The sequence below is a fragment of the Plecotus auritus genome (genome assembly GCF_963455305.1).
Source record: "Plecotus auritus genome assembly, chromosome: 2".
Taxonomy (NCBI): domain Eukaryota; kingdom Metazoa; phylum Chordata; class Mammalia; order Chiroptera; family Vespertilionidae; genus Plecotus; species Plecotus auritus.
The window spans coordinates 121,053,056-121,068,079 of NC_137771.1; the positions used below are offsets into that span (position 1 = coordinate 121,053,056).

Sequence of the window (15,024 nt, forward strand, 5' to 3'; positions counted from 1 at the left end):
TAGCAAATTGTGTGCACTCCATCTAGATTCCCTGGGATCCCTTTTACTTAGATGGTGGACATGTCACCCAGCTGTTTCCAGTACTGCTGCTGCTGGCTCCTACTTTTCAGCTTTCTCTGAAGTACTGGAGGCACCTGGCCAACAGGTGATGAGGAGTTATGCCTCTCCTGCAGGATGGCCAAGGCCGATGCCTGATGGAGTGGAGGTACCAAAGCCCTGCTCCCTCAGCTGTGGGTGGGCAATGAGCACCAGGGATTAGGTTGAGGCTAGACTTCACAAGAACCCTATTCTTTTTTAAAAAAATAGATCGTTATTGTTGAAAGTATTACATATGTCCCCTTCCTTCCCACTCACTGCTTCTAGCCCGCCCGCCCTCCCCACCCCCTGCCTCTGGCCTTCACCACACTATTGTATGTGTCCATGGGTTATGCATATATGCATACAAGTTCTTTGGTTAATCTCTTCCTACCCACCCACTCTGTCCCAATATTGTCTCTGGTTCAATATTGTTCATCAGTTTATTTTGTTCATTAGATTCTACGTATGAGTGAGATCATGTGATACTTGTCTTTCTTTGGCTCTTTTCACTTAGCATAATACTCTCAAAGTTCCCTCCATACTGTATCAAAGAATAAGAGATTCTCCTTTTTTACTGCTGCATAGTATTCCCTGGTGTAAATGTACCACAGCTTTTTTATCCACTCATCTAAGTACTTACCTTGCTTGAAGGCAAATAGATGCCTTTTACTTATTTATACTTTCTCTAATAGCAAGCATGAAGTTTTGCAAACAATAGGGTTTGTTAACTTCTAAGACTAAAGTAATTTGAACTAATGGCAACTACCAAACACTGTACTTTGGTAGCCTGATTAGAGAGGAATATTAGTCCTTCACTTATCAGGGGTTTTCATTGCCATTTTGTTCCTCCCTGAAATTGCTAGGTTGAAACTTCCTGTTAAATATTATCAAGGAAGCCCACCCAAGACCTGGTGCTTTATTTTACCTGACAGAGTGATCTGCAGCAGAGCATAAAACTGTCAGCATTATTCTGCAGCTGTGCTTTGAGAGTAACTCCGGGAGAGCTGTCCCCATCACAGAATCCAGTTCCGAGGGAAGAACCAGCCCCTCCTTCCTGAGGGGACCCAGGGATTTCTGCTGTGATTATTTAGCATCTACAGGTTCTCATGAAACGAGTAATTCTTCCAAGTACTTCCTCTTACCTGTGGAAGTTACAGTCTTTCTTCTCCCTTGTAAACAGCAAGTACTTGATGATCAATCCTTGTACGGCCATCTGAACGCTTTGGGCACCTCCCTGCAAAGGGGAAGATGAATGGTAAGGCTGGGTGCAGAGCTTCACAATTGTAATGGAACCTCTCAGGGCTTACGTTCCAAGGGAGAACTCATGCAAATGGATATAATGCTCTGTTCTTCTGTGCAGCCCGTCCCTCCTGGTGTACAGCATCCCCTAGACTGAGCAAGGGACATTGTACTACACTGACCCACCCTTCTCCATGGGCTGCTGCCAAGCTGGAATCTGCAGTGATCAACTTCCTTATGGAGCACTGGCACCTGGGGATATATGCTCTCTTCCACCCTGACTCCCTGGTGCCCCTGCTTCATATCAACTTGCACATTTGTAGGAGATAAGGAAATAGATGTCTAGCTCTTGAACTTCTGTGTGATTGCTGATCAATGACATGAATTATTGAGGTTTTGAATAAGCCAGAGAGAAGTTGCTAGATCTCCTGCCTCTAAATCCTCAGGGATGCTTAGGACTTGGGTAAAGATCCAGGAAAATTGGAAGTTACAAGGAGGGGGAAAGGAGAAAAAGAAGTCCAAGCCTTTGTTACAACTCAGACAGTAAGTTATAATTTTATTTTATTTAATTAATTTATTTTTTTAATTGTTTGAAGTATTACAAATAGTAGTACATATGTTTCTTTTTTTTTTCCCATTGACCTCCCCCCGGCCTCCCTTTCCCCCCAGTACATGCCTTTACCTGCGCCCCCCCCCCCAGTGTCTTTTATCCATTGGTTATGCTTATATGCATGCATACAAGTTCTTCAGTTGATCTCTTACAGCCGCCCCTTACCGCCCCCCGCAAAAACCTCCTCTGCCTTTCCGCTGTAGTTTGACAGTCTGTTCAATGCTTCTTTGCCTCTGTATATATTTTCTAGTCTGCAGAGGCAAGATTTTTTAAAGGAAAGTAAGTTAAAATTTTAAACAGTCTGTTATCATTTAAGCTCAATTTTTAAATTATTGATATGTTTCTACAAGTTATTATGATGAAAACATGTGTTACATGGATGAGAATAAAAGGAAACATAGATAAGGAATATGGAATTGGGGTTTTAAAAATTGTCACCTGCTATTACCTTTCCCACTTCCAAAGCAAAAGCCAGGTCAGAAAAAGGATCATGGAACCTGAAACAGGCCTTTTTCCAATCATAGCTGAAGACATAGACCGTATTTCCAAAGAGGCTCTGCCGCAGCTTCTGAGAGGAGGGAATACAAACGGTGAGTTCAAATGAAGATAATTCTTCTTAGACACGTTCCTCATCAATCTTAACTAAGGCAGTGAAACCATGGAGGTGGCCTGTCCCCTTCCTACATTTAGAGCTACACTTCCCTATTTTAATTGTACAGTCCTTTGCAAAAGATTCATTTCAGGTTCACTGAGGACATTTTATCCTGAAAGCTCAGTGTGCCAACCCTAAACCTATATAATCCCTATTTGATGTAGTCCTTGTATCCCCTTTCATTGCTAGCCATCTCTACTTTTACCCCACATAGTACACTCCAGGCTGTGGCTCTGTCCTTGTGCTGCTGTCCCTATATTCATGACTTGCTCCAGAAAAAAAGGAATAGCCCAGCCGGTATTGCTCAGTGGTTGAGCATCAACCTATGAACCAGTAGGTCACACTTCAATTCCAGGTCAGGTCACATGCTGGTTTCTGGGCTCCATCCCCAGTAGGGGGTGTGCAGGAGGCAGCCGATCAATGATTCTCTCTCATCATTCATGTTTCTATCTCTCTCTCCCTCTCCCTTCCTGTCTCTGAAATCAATCTATACATATAAAGAAGTAATATGCTAATTGTCTGTTATGGTGTCCCTGTAATGACCAATTTGCATATTGACAGACCAGCAGGAGGCTGTGTGTACAGCAGGGGGCGGACGGCAGGAGCCAAGTTCCCGGGGTCTGAGGAGAGTGCTTGACAGGAGCTTGGACTGCAAAGAAGGAAGAGGAAGCAGCCATGGGGAGCTCTTCCAATCCCCCTGCTTGGAAACCCTACCCCAGCCCCCACACCCCAGGGGGGACAGGGAGGCTGACAGGATGGGGAGAAGACCCAGCCTCGGGGATAGCTGCAGCCTGCACCTCCGACTCCCGATCTCTTCCCCTGCCACCCCTGCCAGGGGCGCCCAAACCAATAGCACACCGGCAACCACCCGTCAGCGCCCCCGAGGTACCCAGGGCCCATGGCCCGCTGCTGCTGGGCCCCCTTCACTAGGGCTGGGCATGCCTCTCCTCCCTACAACTCCAGACCCAGGTGGAGGCAGGCCTCAGCGGCCCCTCAGGGTCAGACCCTTCCCCCCCACCCCTGACAGCAGCAGGGCCGTCTCTGCAGTGGAAGCATGCTGAACCTCGCTGGGGGTGCCGCTAAACCCATCCTCCTACCCGCCTGGCTCCACCCTGGCCCAGCCCCCACCCCGCTTCAGGAGATCGGAGCCCCGCCCTGAGCAGGTACAGCTGTGAAACAGCCACGTACAATTTAAAGAATGGCGCCAAGGGGAAAGGTTTGACAGTTACTCCCCCTTTGGCCTTGCCACCCCCCCTAGCACCCCCCTAACTCCCTGCCCCCAACCAGTGCCTTCAGGGATGACCACAGCTACAGGGCTGCTGGCCAGAGCCCGCCCCTCTGAGGCCTGCGGAACCCTCTGCAAAGCTTCCATAGCTACAGTCCCAGGGAACAATCATGCCCTCCTCCCCTAATCAGCACCTGCTACCTGCGAGGGTACCTGTGAGCTTAAAAATAACAATCCCTTCCCATTTAGACATCACTTATTTGATGAAACATTTCTAGGTTTATTAGCTCAGAACCTCCTCAGGACAACCCAGTGAGGTAGGCGGAGAAGAGATTACAATTCCCATGGTATATGCGTATGTATTCAGAAATGAAGTTCAGAGAGGAAAAGTGTCAAGCCCAGTGGTTCCCAAGGTGCAGCACACGTCCCACGGGGGGGTGGGGGGGGGCAATTTGATTTTAAGTGGGGGCAATTTGAGAATGAGTTAACAGTGAATTTTTTGCATTTCTAATGGTTCTAAGGGGCCTCATCTACAGTGTATCCTACATAATAAAAGGCTAATATGCAAATGACCGAATGGTGGAATGACTGGTCACTATGATGTGTGCTGACCACCAGGGGGCAGACACTCAACACAGGAGCTGCGCCCTGGTGGTCAGTGTGCTCCCACAGGGGGACCGCCGCTCAGTCAGAAGCTGGGCTCACGGCTGGCAAGCACAGCGGCAGTGATGGGAGCCTCTCCCACCTCCGTGGCAATGCTAAGGATGTCCGACTGACGGCTTAGGCCCACTAAGCCGTCAGTCGGACATCTTCCCAGGAATCCCGGACTGCAAGAGGGCGCAGGCCAAACTGAGGACAGCCCCCCCCCCAATGCACAAATATCGTGCACCGGGCTTCTAGTTAAAAAATAAATAAATAAAAAGAAGTAAACCTAAAGGAGGAAATCTCTCTCTCTCTCTCTCTTTCTCTCTCTCTCAAAAAGGAATATACAGGACTGTGTTTCTGTCCTGAATTCAATAGTGATTTTGATGATATTAAACAAGCATTCTCTGTTCTCTTGCCCCAGAATCTTTAAGGTTTTCCAATGTACTCTTGATAGTACATTGAGATTTGAAACCATCAAAATGGAAACGAGCCCGAAAAAAGGGGATCCATTCATAATCAGAGGTGTATTCATTGTTTAGCATGAGTTAATTCTGTGTGGGCTATAGATATGTGAAAAGTCTAACATCCCACAACTATGTACAAGACAGAGGTGTGAAACTCCACAAATCAAGTGCAAAGTACCATGAGCGAACAAAGGAGAGAGAACCTCTGACTGAAGCCCTTGGGAAGGCTTTGGAGGTGGCATTTCAACTAGGCTGGTGAATGATATCTAGCATGTATTGAGTATTTTTATGCACCAGGCACTGGGCTAGTGCTTTACAATCACTATGTTAATTTAATTCTTTGAGGTAGGTATATTATTACCCTCCCCCCCCCCCTTTATAGAGAAGTATTTGCCAAAGGTCACCCAGCTCATAGAAGCAGAGTGGGAATGTGTGCCCATTCTAACACCAATGATTGCCTCCCCAACTTTAATCCTGTATGTACCATCTGTGACTGCCAATCAAGGAGAGGGAGCAGACAGGCACAGAGGCTGCTCTTAGAAGACACAGACTTAGTGTGTACCATGGCCAAAGAGGGCCACCAGCCCAGGACATCCCGAGCAGAGGACTGAAAGTAACAGAAAGTGGTTCCCTGCCATCAAGGCTACATAGCACAGAGGAAAGGCTGACCAGTGCAGAGAAGTCCCAGTTATGCTCCTACTGACCACGTGAACTCGACAGGTTGCCCAGCGCTGTAAGATTTATTTGCTTATCCCAAAATGGGGAGAACCCCTGCTTGATTAACATGGTTATCCTTGAAAGAGAAAAGGACCATGAGTGCTGAGTAAATGGAGGGTGTTACTACCTTTGTGAAACAGCCTGTCTGTGCAGTAGGAAGCAAGTCCTAACACAGGGAAAAAGACCGAGACTGGCAGGAATGAGGGAGAAGCTGTGTGTGAATGCACAGACTAAGAATGTCGAGACTAAAAAGGCTTAGAATACAAATTCAATTAGAAAAATTCTGCAAGTCAAACCATCCCATCTCCTGTTTCTGTTACAGAGTTTCACCATCTATATCAGCCGTGGGCAAACTACGGCCCGCGGGCCGGATCCGGCCAGTTCGGCTGTTCTATCCGGCCCGCGGAGCCGAAAGAGCGGAGGGTTCTCTTGCTCTCCCCTCTGCTCCTTCACCAGCAGCAGTGTTAACATGGCAACGTCGGGAAACACAGCCGCAGCTCCTTCTTCTGAGTGGGCGGATTTATATCCACCCATTCAGTAGAAGGAACAACCTCTCAATCTTCCAGAGGCTCCTTGTAATGCCCGCGGACGCATCTCCCAACATCACCCTGGGAATGCGTAGACACGTTATCGTGGTGATGTAGGGAGACACGCCCCTGGAGAGCACAGTATCAGAGCCTTTCTGAGGTAAGATTAAGAGCTCTACTCAAACACAATTTTTTCCTGTTCCCACATTCTGTACATCACAATGACTTGTTAATAAAACAACAAAGACTTTCAGCTTTTAGTCACTTCAACTGGTGGCCTGTCCTTTGTCACAAAACCCTGAAACAGCACCAGAAGAGGTGCAACTGGAACTCATCGATCTTCAGTCTGACTTTGTCCTAAAGGAGAAATTCAGCTCTCTTGAACTAAGAAACTTTTATGCTTCACTTAATGAAGCCACTTTTCCAAACATCCGGAGGATGGCACAGAAGATACTGGTGCTATTTGGGTCAACCTATGTTTGTGAGCAGACATTTAGCGTCATGAACATCAACAAAGCCCCTCACAGATCCAGCTTAACTGATGAACACCTCAGATCTATCCTGAGAATAGCCACAACAAAACTAACTCCAGACTTTGATGCATTAGCTAAAAAAGGAGATCAACAACACTGTTCCCACTGAAGTTGATGTTTTAAAGACCAAAAACCTTTCAACCCAGTCTACATTGCCATCTACATCTACGTCCCGGGCATAATTTGGAAGTTGCACTAAAGAAAATGTTTAATTTACTGTTTACACATTTTGTTCTTTTCTATTTGTTTTAGTTTTAAATTATTTTATTATATTTAAGTTTAATTTGAAAGGCTTTTGTACCTTTCCTTTGTTAGGCAATTTTATTTTGCCTTTGCCATCTTCAATATAAGGTATGTTATTGTGCTATGATTCCTCCATTTTTTGAAGTTTCAAATTATAATAATCAGTGTTTACATTCTTCTTGTTAAAATCTTTGAAATGAATAAAACTATTGAAATAAAAAAAAAAGACTGTACCCTTTTATGTAATGATGTTTACTATGAATTTATATTAGTTCACACAAACACTCCATCCATGCTTTTGTTCCGGCCCTCCGGTCCAGTTTAAGAACCCATTGTGGCCCTCGAGTCAAAAAGTTTGCCCACCCCTGGATTAGAGTGACAGCAAAGGTGCTTCATCTTACTGTTTATTTTACATCAAATATGATTTACAACAAGATTAACCTGATACATATTCAGTGACATACATATGTTGCTCTGCTGCCTGGTCACTGGAAACAATAGTAAGTGGTCTTAATAAATGACTGTAATGATCATTACTATTTAATACAGACGAGTATAGTTTATAGTTTTTCTCTTTTCACTTTGGTTTCTAGGATTTTAATGGATACCTCTTTCCTGTTTGTTGTGATGATGATAATAATGATGATCATTAACACACACACACACACATACACACACTCACCAGGTTTAATTTCCTTATCCCAACTGTTTGTTCCTTGTCACTGGGCTGAGAGTTTCCTTGGGACAACCTGGTCCAGTCCAGTCCTCTTCTACCCCCACCCCCACCCAACATGAAGTAGAATAATTCTCTTTGAAACTCCTTCCCTAAAGTTTTCTTAAAAATTACTGGCCCATCATGGAGCAGAGATTGTCAGAGTTAGTGCATCTTAGCCCATCAGACTAGGCTCTTGGTGGGTTGTGTTCGCCATGGATTTGTCTACATCTGGAGTAGTGCCTTGTACAGAGTAGCTCACAATAAGCATTTGTTGAATAATTTTTAAAAAATCTAATTCAACCTTTCATTTTACATGTAAAGATCTTGAGGCCCAGAGCAATTAATTGGGATGCCCAAGGTTACATAATTAGTAAATGGCAGTGCCAGGACCCAAATGCAAGCCTTTCAACATATACCAGTCAGGGTCCCAGCAGGAAAAAGTGATTCTCTCAAGTCAGGGTGATTAACTTGAGGAAAGTTTAATAGAGGAACTATTTACAAAGATGTGGGCTACTTATGGGGAAACCACAATGACTAATGCAGCGGGGAGGAGTGGTTACCTGAACCAAGAAGGAGAGTCCTAGGGAGGGGACTGCATCGGAGGAGGGGATCCAGCCAGCTTTGCACAACCTGACTTCATTCCCTTCCCTTCCTCCAGTCTCCCTTCCGGGTTCCCATTGGATAAACTGGACAGAAAGCCAGAGGAGGAGGGAGCACTACGGTCAGTCTCAGGTTAGAGGGTGCATCTGAAGTGGCACACGAATGATACCCACCATCCCATGCTGAAATGCCTCTCCAGGGGATCATCCAGAGCAGTGAATTAATGAATTAAGTAAACATCTCGTGGGGCCCATCTATCGGCCAGACCTTATGCTGGGGCCACCAGGCTGTGCTTCCTGCTCCCCAAAAGCCATCTCTTTGCCTGATGCCCTCTATTCTCTATTATAGCTTCATCTATTACAGTCTCCCCAGAATACTTGCTTTCCCAGCATGACATGCGATCCAGCCAGTGTAGTGTGATCCTGCTGGGTAGAGTTGCAAATACACCAAGGTTTGCTTATTGGCTGCCAATAAAAGAGGCTACAGGAGTGTGTTCTAGGTTGGGTCCCGGAGGGTCTGGTTGTGGAGGAGGATGGAAAATTGCCACTGGAGGGAAGGAAGGCAGTGGCGTGAGGCTGGTGGAAGAGCCCAGAGGCAGGTGCACGAGCTCCATGAGTTCACCTGGGCCAGCAGTCCTGACCAGAGTCGACTGCAGCACATCCACCTGAGATGTTAGATGGGGGAGGAAGAAGGCTATAATATTGGAAATCGGGCCACAAAAGGTGAGAAATAGGAGACCTGGTGAAAGCAAGGGTACATAGAGCCCTTCACCTAACCCTGCTTCCTGAGCAGATTCCCAAAAAAGAGTGTGTGCCAATGGCAAGAAATCCCACACATGCCATTTCAAACAGCGGGAGAAGAAGACAGCAGAATGGCGACAAAAATGCATAATGCAGTGGGTGTTAGGATTCAACAGCTCTGATAATTTGCCAGGCTGGTGCACTGCCAAAACGTGTAGAATTGGCCAAGCTTCTAAACGACCTCCCGGGACACATGTATTCAGAACCCCAAAGTGTCATCTTCAAGTCCCAGGGAGTGTTTAATTAATGGGACCACTGTATAAAGGACACCCTATCATCTGGCCCACATAATGGGAATAAGCCCCATCTTTTTTTTTTTTTTTAAGAAAAATCAATCATCTCTACTTCTGGGACTTCCTTAATACTCCATCAATCCATTTCAGGCTATAGTGGTCCAAATTTTTTGTATCCCAGCCTTTTCCAAATGGAGAGAATTGCGATGGAAAAGTCAGTGGGGAGGTGTCCAATTGCATTGTGTTTGTGTTCGTGGAGAAAGGAGAGAATTCAGACCCAGACTCTCCTGCTTCCACAGAACAGAGGGAGACTGGAAGGCTCTGAAAGCATCTGTGAATGCATTTTTCTATTTTTAAAGTTTGTATGTGTGTTTTTAAAAATAGATTGTATATTCACATGGTTCAAAATCCAGAGTACAAGAAGGCCGCTGAGAAAGACTCCCTCACACCCGCGCCTCTGGTCTCCATGCTCCCACGGCTCCATGCTATGCATTCGCAGCATACACAGGCAAATACCAGTAGATAATCATAGTTTCTCTCTCTTTCACACAAAAAGTAGCCTACTTCCATATATATATATATATATATATATATATATATATATGAATTTTAAAGTGATATTCTCCATAGGCATTTATTTTAATATTACATTTTTATTAAAGGGTGTTAATTAAAAGCATTATCTTGGCCAGTAAAATACAGTTAGTTGCTCTAACTTTTGTTCCTCCAGCATAGTGTGGCCGTGTAACCACGGAGGCTGGTTACACTCACAGGATGACGCATCAACTATCTTCATTACCCAAAGAGGAGGATTCACTAGATAGATACCTGAGACACAAGTGAAGGCACCCCCCAGGGGCTGGGAGGCCAGCAAGCAAAGTGTAGCATCTTATGAGAGCCCTGCTGACCTATCTTCTGTGACCTCTGGTATTTGAGTAGAAGAGGGAAGGTGGATTGAGGTGGAAAGACTTTGGTGAGAAGGAGCAAATAGGTCTCCAGTACACTTGTACTGCACATGTGACAGTGGGGCCTGTGAGAATATGCATGATAAAAAGCAATGGAGTGAGGGAGGTGAAGGAGGGGCTAGAGTCCCTAAATCTGATGTTTCATCTGGGGAGCTTAAGGAAAGGCCATATTCAGAGTAGGAAACACTGTGGTCTGGCCAGCTCCACCTCTGTGCTCAGAAAGCAGGTACAGCCCTGGCTGGGTGGCTCAGTTGGTGGGAGCATCATCTCATACACCAAAAGGTTATGGGATGATGCTTGGGCCATGTAGGGGAGGCAATCAATCCATGTTTCTCTCACATAGATGTTTCTCTCTCTCTCTCTCTCTCTCTCTCTCTCTCTCTCTCTCTCTCTCTCTTCCTCTCTCTAAAATCAGTAAACATATGCTTGGGTGAGGACTTAAAAAAGAAACAAAACAGGTGGAGATTGTGATTCCCCCAAAGGGCTTCCAGGCCCCCTCAATAACCCCCTCAGCAGGGGCTGAGGACGGTGCCAGACCATGGAGCTGTAAGCACAGGGCACCTGTTGCTGCTGTTGCTCAGATGGCCAGGCTCAGCCCAGAGGTTTCTGCACCCATGCCCAGGTGTAGGACAGCCTGTGGTCAGGAAGGAGGTGCTTCCTCCTCTTACTTTTAGGGTCCCGGGAGAGGTCTCTGCCCAAGGCTCTAGAATACAGTGTGAAGTTAGGGGATGAGGTGAATGTGGGGGCTACATTGGAGGGCTGTGCAATTGGAGGGATCTCTCACCCTAGCAGGTACTGTTTTCCTGGCTCCGTCCCTGGCTGAGCTTCCTGTTTCCAAAGTGACTCTGACCATGACAGCTGGTTCTTTGGGACATTTGCCAAAGCCCTGCCTCCAGCCCTGGCCTGTTTAGTCCAGTGAGTTGCTGTTGGTCCTGTCTCCTAGCTGGGTCTCCATAGCTTTTCGCACCCACCCTGGACAAGTTTTGAAATAAGCAAATGGTCCTTAGGACCAGAAGCTTCCAGATCTACTTGGATCCTCAAATATCAGGTTCTTTTTCAAATCTGCATATTAGTTGACAGTCCCAGAACATCATTTTTTCCTGAAATCAGCTCTTGCCCAGGACTGGGTCTGGCACAGGTCCTCACCTCCCTCCCTCCTGCCCACATGCGGACAGGATCCTGTCTCACCCCTCGACATTGTCTTGCGTGTTTGCAGAACTCCCCAGCCAACCTACCCTACCCTACCTTATATGGTGACTCATCTGACTTCACTCCCTCAAATTTAACTGTCAGGTCCAGGAAGTGAATAAAGAGAGACTCAGTGTTTGGGAGGAAAAGACTAACATCAGCAGTGCCCTTGAACAATACTATAAATAAGTCATTTTAATTATATCCTCCTTCTACCAATAACAACCGTCTGTAGTCTTATCTTCATAATGGTCTCACATGACAGCAGATAAGATTCTCCAGCCCTGTTGCTTGGGGAAGATTACATTTCATTTCATGTTTAATTGACAAGCTGTACTCACCATGGCCATTGCTAAGGAGATAGGAAAGCTGTTCGATTTTGAAGAGATGATAGAGGGCTTGGGAGTAGAACAAGGGCCACTTGATGGCAAGAGTCCTTGTCTTTTGGGCTGAGGTGTTCCTGATCCATCTTCACTCTTATCAGCAGACACATGGCTGCCTTCATGATTCTGTGTAACATGCCATCACCAAAAACAAAGCAAACAGTGCTGGGATGATGAGCTCTCCCCTTTCCTTTCTCTCTGAAATACTTTTTATCAGAAAATGTTGTCTCCCTTTTCAAGATGTCTGAGAATTGTGATACACAGCAATAAAAGAGGCAGAAAAACCCCAGTGTCTGAGTCAAAGGGGCTTCTCCTAAGTTTTATGTGACTCGAGGAGGTTAAATGCAACTATGGAAACATAATTAATGCTATTAAGACCTTGACTCAAAATTATGTTTAGAGAAGAATATAAATGTCAGTGTGTCTTGTTTTGAGAGGACAGCATCTTATAAATAATGGGTAACTCTTTCAAGTCTATACGAGGTATTTTTTATTATGTTGTTAACTGGCTAATAAATGAAGTCAAGTTACCTCCTTTTATTTTTCTCAGATTCATATTCCCCAATGAGTATAATTTTCTTCTTCCTTTTTTAAAAAATACATTTTTATTGATTTCAGAAGGAAATGAGAGGGAGAGCGAGATAGAATGATAAAAGAGAATCCTTGATCGGCTGCCTCCTGCACGTCTCCTACTGGAGATCAAGCCTGCAACCCGGGCATATGCCCTTGGCCAGAATTGAACCCGGGACCCTTCAGTCCACAGGCTGATGCTCCATCCACTGAGCCAAACCAGCGAGGGTTAATTTTCTTCTTTAAAAAAAAATTCATGCCCCATCTTTAAGGTAAAAAATCTATTTTTATTTTTTTGTGACTGATTTTATGGCATTTAAATATGTTAGCATTAACTCTTCTTCCAATTTACTTAACTTCTACACTAATGTTATGAAACAAATCTGCCCTATTGGTAGCTGAAGCATGAAAGAAACTGCTTTCTTAGTTTTTCTGGATTCCTAGAGGCGAAGATGCTTTCTTATCTCAGAAATATAGCATCCAAGTCACAGGCTACTGATGGGATAAGATGCATTTTGTAAATCAAATGGAAAATCTTTACCTTTGTGCCAGGGGTTTCCACCACCTGAATAAGGCATAACTTGGCATTTATTTATTTATTTTCTTTCAAAGATTGTTTTATCATTTGAGCATTCTATTCCCCCAAATGTCAGCTATCTCCATTTAACACTTCCAGGACTAAAATACCATCACTATCTCCCTGATTCTCATTAAGACTACGGTTAAGAGAGTAGCACAAATAAGGCTTTTGATCACAGGTTAGTTGGGGCAAGATGTTTTAGTGTTGTGGTTAAGGTATTAATAATTCCATTGTTTGATCATATCATATACTACTGAAAATCACCTTAATATTTTGTGCTGTGTTTATTCAATGATTGAATTAGTATCTAAATACAAAGTCTATTATCTTCTAACCTTTTCAGGTGACATGAAATACAAACATTTTTTATCTTACATTGTATAACAGATTTTAAAATACTTTCTTAACACCAGAATTCTGTCATCTTTCTCTCCTTTGAAAATGGTGAAGGAAAACAATTTCTCAGAAGTTGAATAAAGGTAAGTGTTTTCAAAACTGCTTTTCTTCAGGGACACTGAGCTCTTTGTTCTCAGAATACAGTGTCATTTCACAAGTGTGGGAACTCTAGATTCTAATATTACTTTTTTCTAAAATAATAACCATATGGTGCTTTAATGATGAAAAATAGCTCTTAAAAGTAGAAAGAGATTTGTATGAAAAAAGAAAGCACAAGAAAAGATATTCAGCAGGCTTTCTAGCTGTATGTTTTCACATGTTAAATGCTGGTGCCTGAGTGACATTATGTGCATAAAATAAGTGGATTTTGCTGTTAACGTGGTTGTTTGAAGAAGCAACTAGAAGAAAACACATTGGCTTTGAGAAAAGTAATTACCTGAGAAGTTGTATTATTGGTTCCCAACCTAAAGATGAAAGAGAAAACATCAAGAAAATTACTCACTCTTTTCTACCCTCACATGCAAACCTCAACCCAGGCTTACTGGGAAAGCCTTTTTCTGCAAATAGTTATGCCTGAAGTGTTTTAAATGTAAATTGATAATGGAAGCTTTTCATGGAGCAAGCATAAAAGCTGATTACTTAAACACCTAAAATACCTCTGGTTCTATTTCTAGAAATAGAAAAATGAGAAAACGAGAGCATCTTACCTGTGATAACTAAAGATTTCCCTCCATTTGTCAAGAAAAGAAATTTTCCTAGTTATCTCCTCCAAATCCAGCTCTTGGAAGCTTTGTTCCTGGTCCAGGAATGCCACAGCCATTTAGTTATATAATGTACAGAAATGGAAGAAGGAAGTAGTTAAGATGGATGAGAGGTCTGGCAGTGGAGAGATGTGGTGGCTGTCACAGGTGGCCAGGTGAGGACTGCTACCCCTACCTTTGACCAGCAAGGAGATCACACCACAGCTGCTGCCCCTGGCTCTCTGTGAGCCCCTGTTATCAGATCCTGATTAAACTTTCATTAGAGGTGGAATACTTTGTGTATTTTTGTTCACTATATAGATGCCATGAATGTTTAATCCAAGACACAGATTTATAAACAAAAGGACTGCAATTACTTATCTGTATCAAAGCAACTGGGATACTTTAATTGATGAGAGATGCATGCTCGTGGAATGTGATACTACCCAGTGCTGTAGTGCCTCTAGGAAATATTAGTGAACAGAAAATATGCAGCCAAAGAGGGTAAAAGCCACCCTGTTATATCAAAGAACTCTATCAACTACAGTTGAGTAATATGTAGGCCAAGAAAAACACAGGCCAACAGATATTTGATGTAGATTTTAGTACACAGAAATCTTGCACACAATTTGTAGAAGAACTAGCTTGGTTTGTTTAAGAGAGAAACAAATTGTAGTTGTAATAACTGAGATAATAAGGAATATTGATGGTTGTGATAGTTAATTTTATGTGTCAACTTGCTAGGCTATAGTAACCAGTTTTTGGTCAAACACCAGTTGGGGTGTTGCTGCAAAGGTATTTTTCATATGTTATTAACATTTAAATAGATTTTGAATAAAGAGGATTATTCTGCATTATATGGGTGAGCCTCATCCAATTAGTTGAAGGCCTTAAAAGAAAAGACTGGGGTCCCCAAAGGAA

General features: G+C 43.9%; 1 protein-coding gene across 1 annotated transcript in view; it reads right to left on the reverse strand.

Annotated features, from left to right (window-relative positions):
• The window catches only part of MINDY4B (MINDY family member 4B), a gene marked incomplete at both ends in the record, with an annotated part of 38,455 nt that extends 24,272 nt beyond the window's left edge, over positions 1-14,183 (reverse strand). The window contains 5 exons of the mRNA XM_080654665.1: positions 1,221-1,312; positions 2,376-2,495; positions 11,776-11,943; positions 13,800-13,827; positions 14,071-14,183. Of these exons, the coding sequence (XP_080510791.1) occupies positions 1,221-1,312; positions 2,376-2,495; positions 11,776-11,943; positions 13,800-13,827; positions 14,071-14,183 (521 nt within the window). The remainder of the gene's footprint in view (positions 1-1,220; positions 1,313-2,375; positions 2,496-11,775; positions 11,944-13,799; positions 13,828-14,070) is intronic.
• Positions 14,184-15,024: the final 841 nt, after the last annotated feature.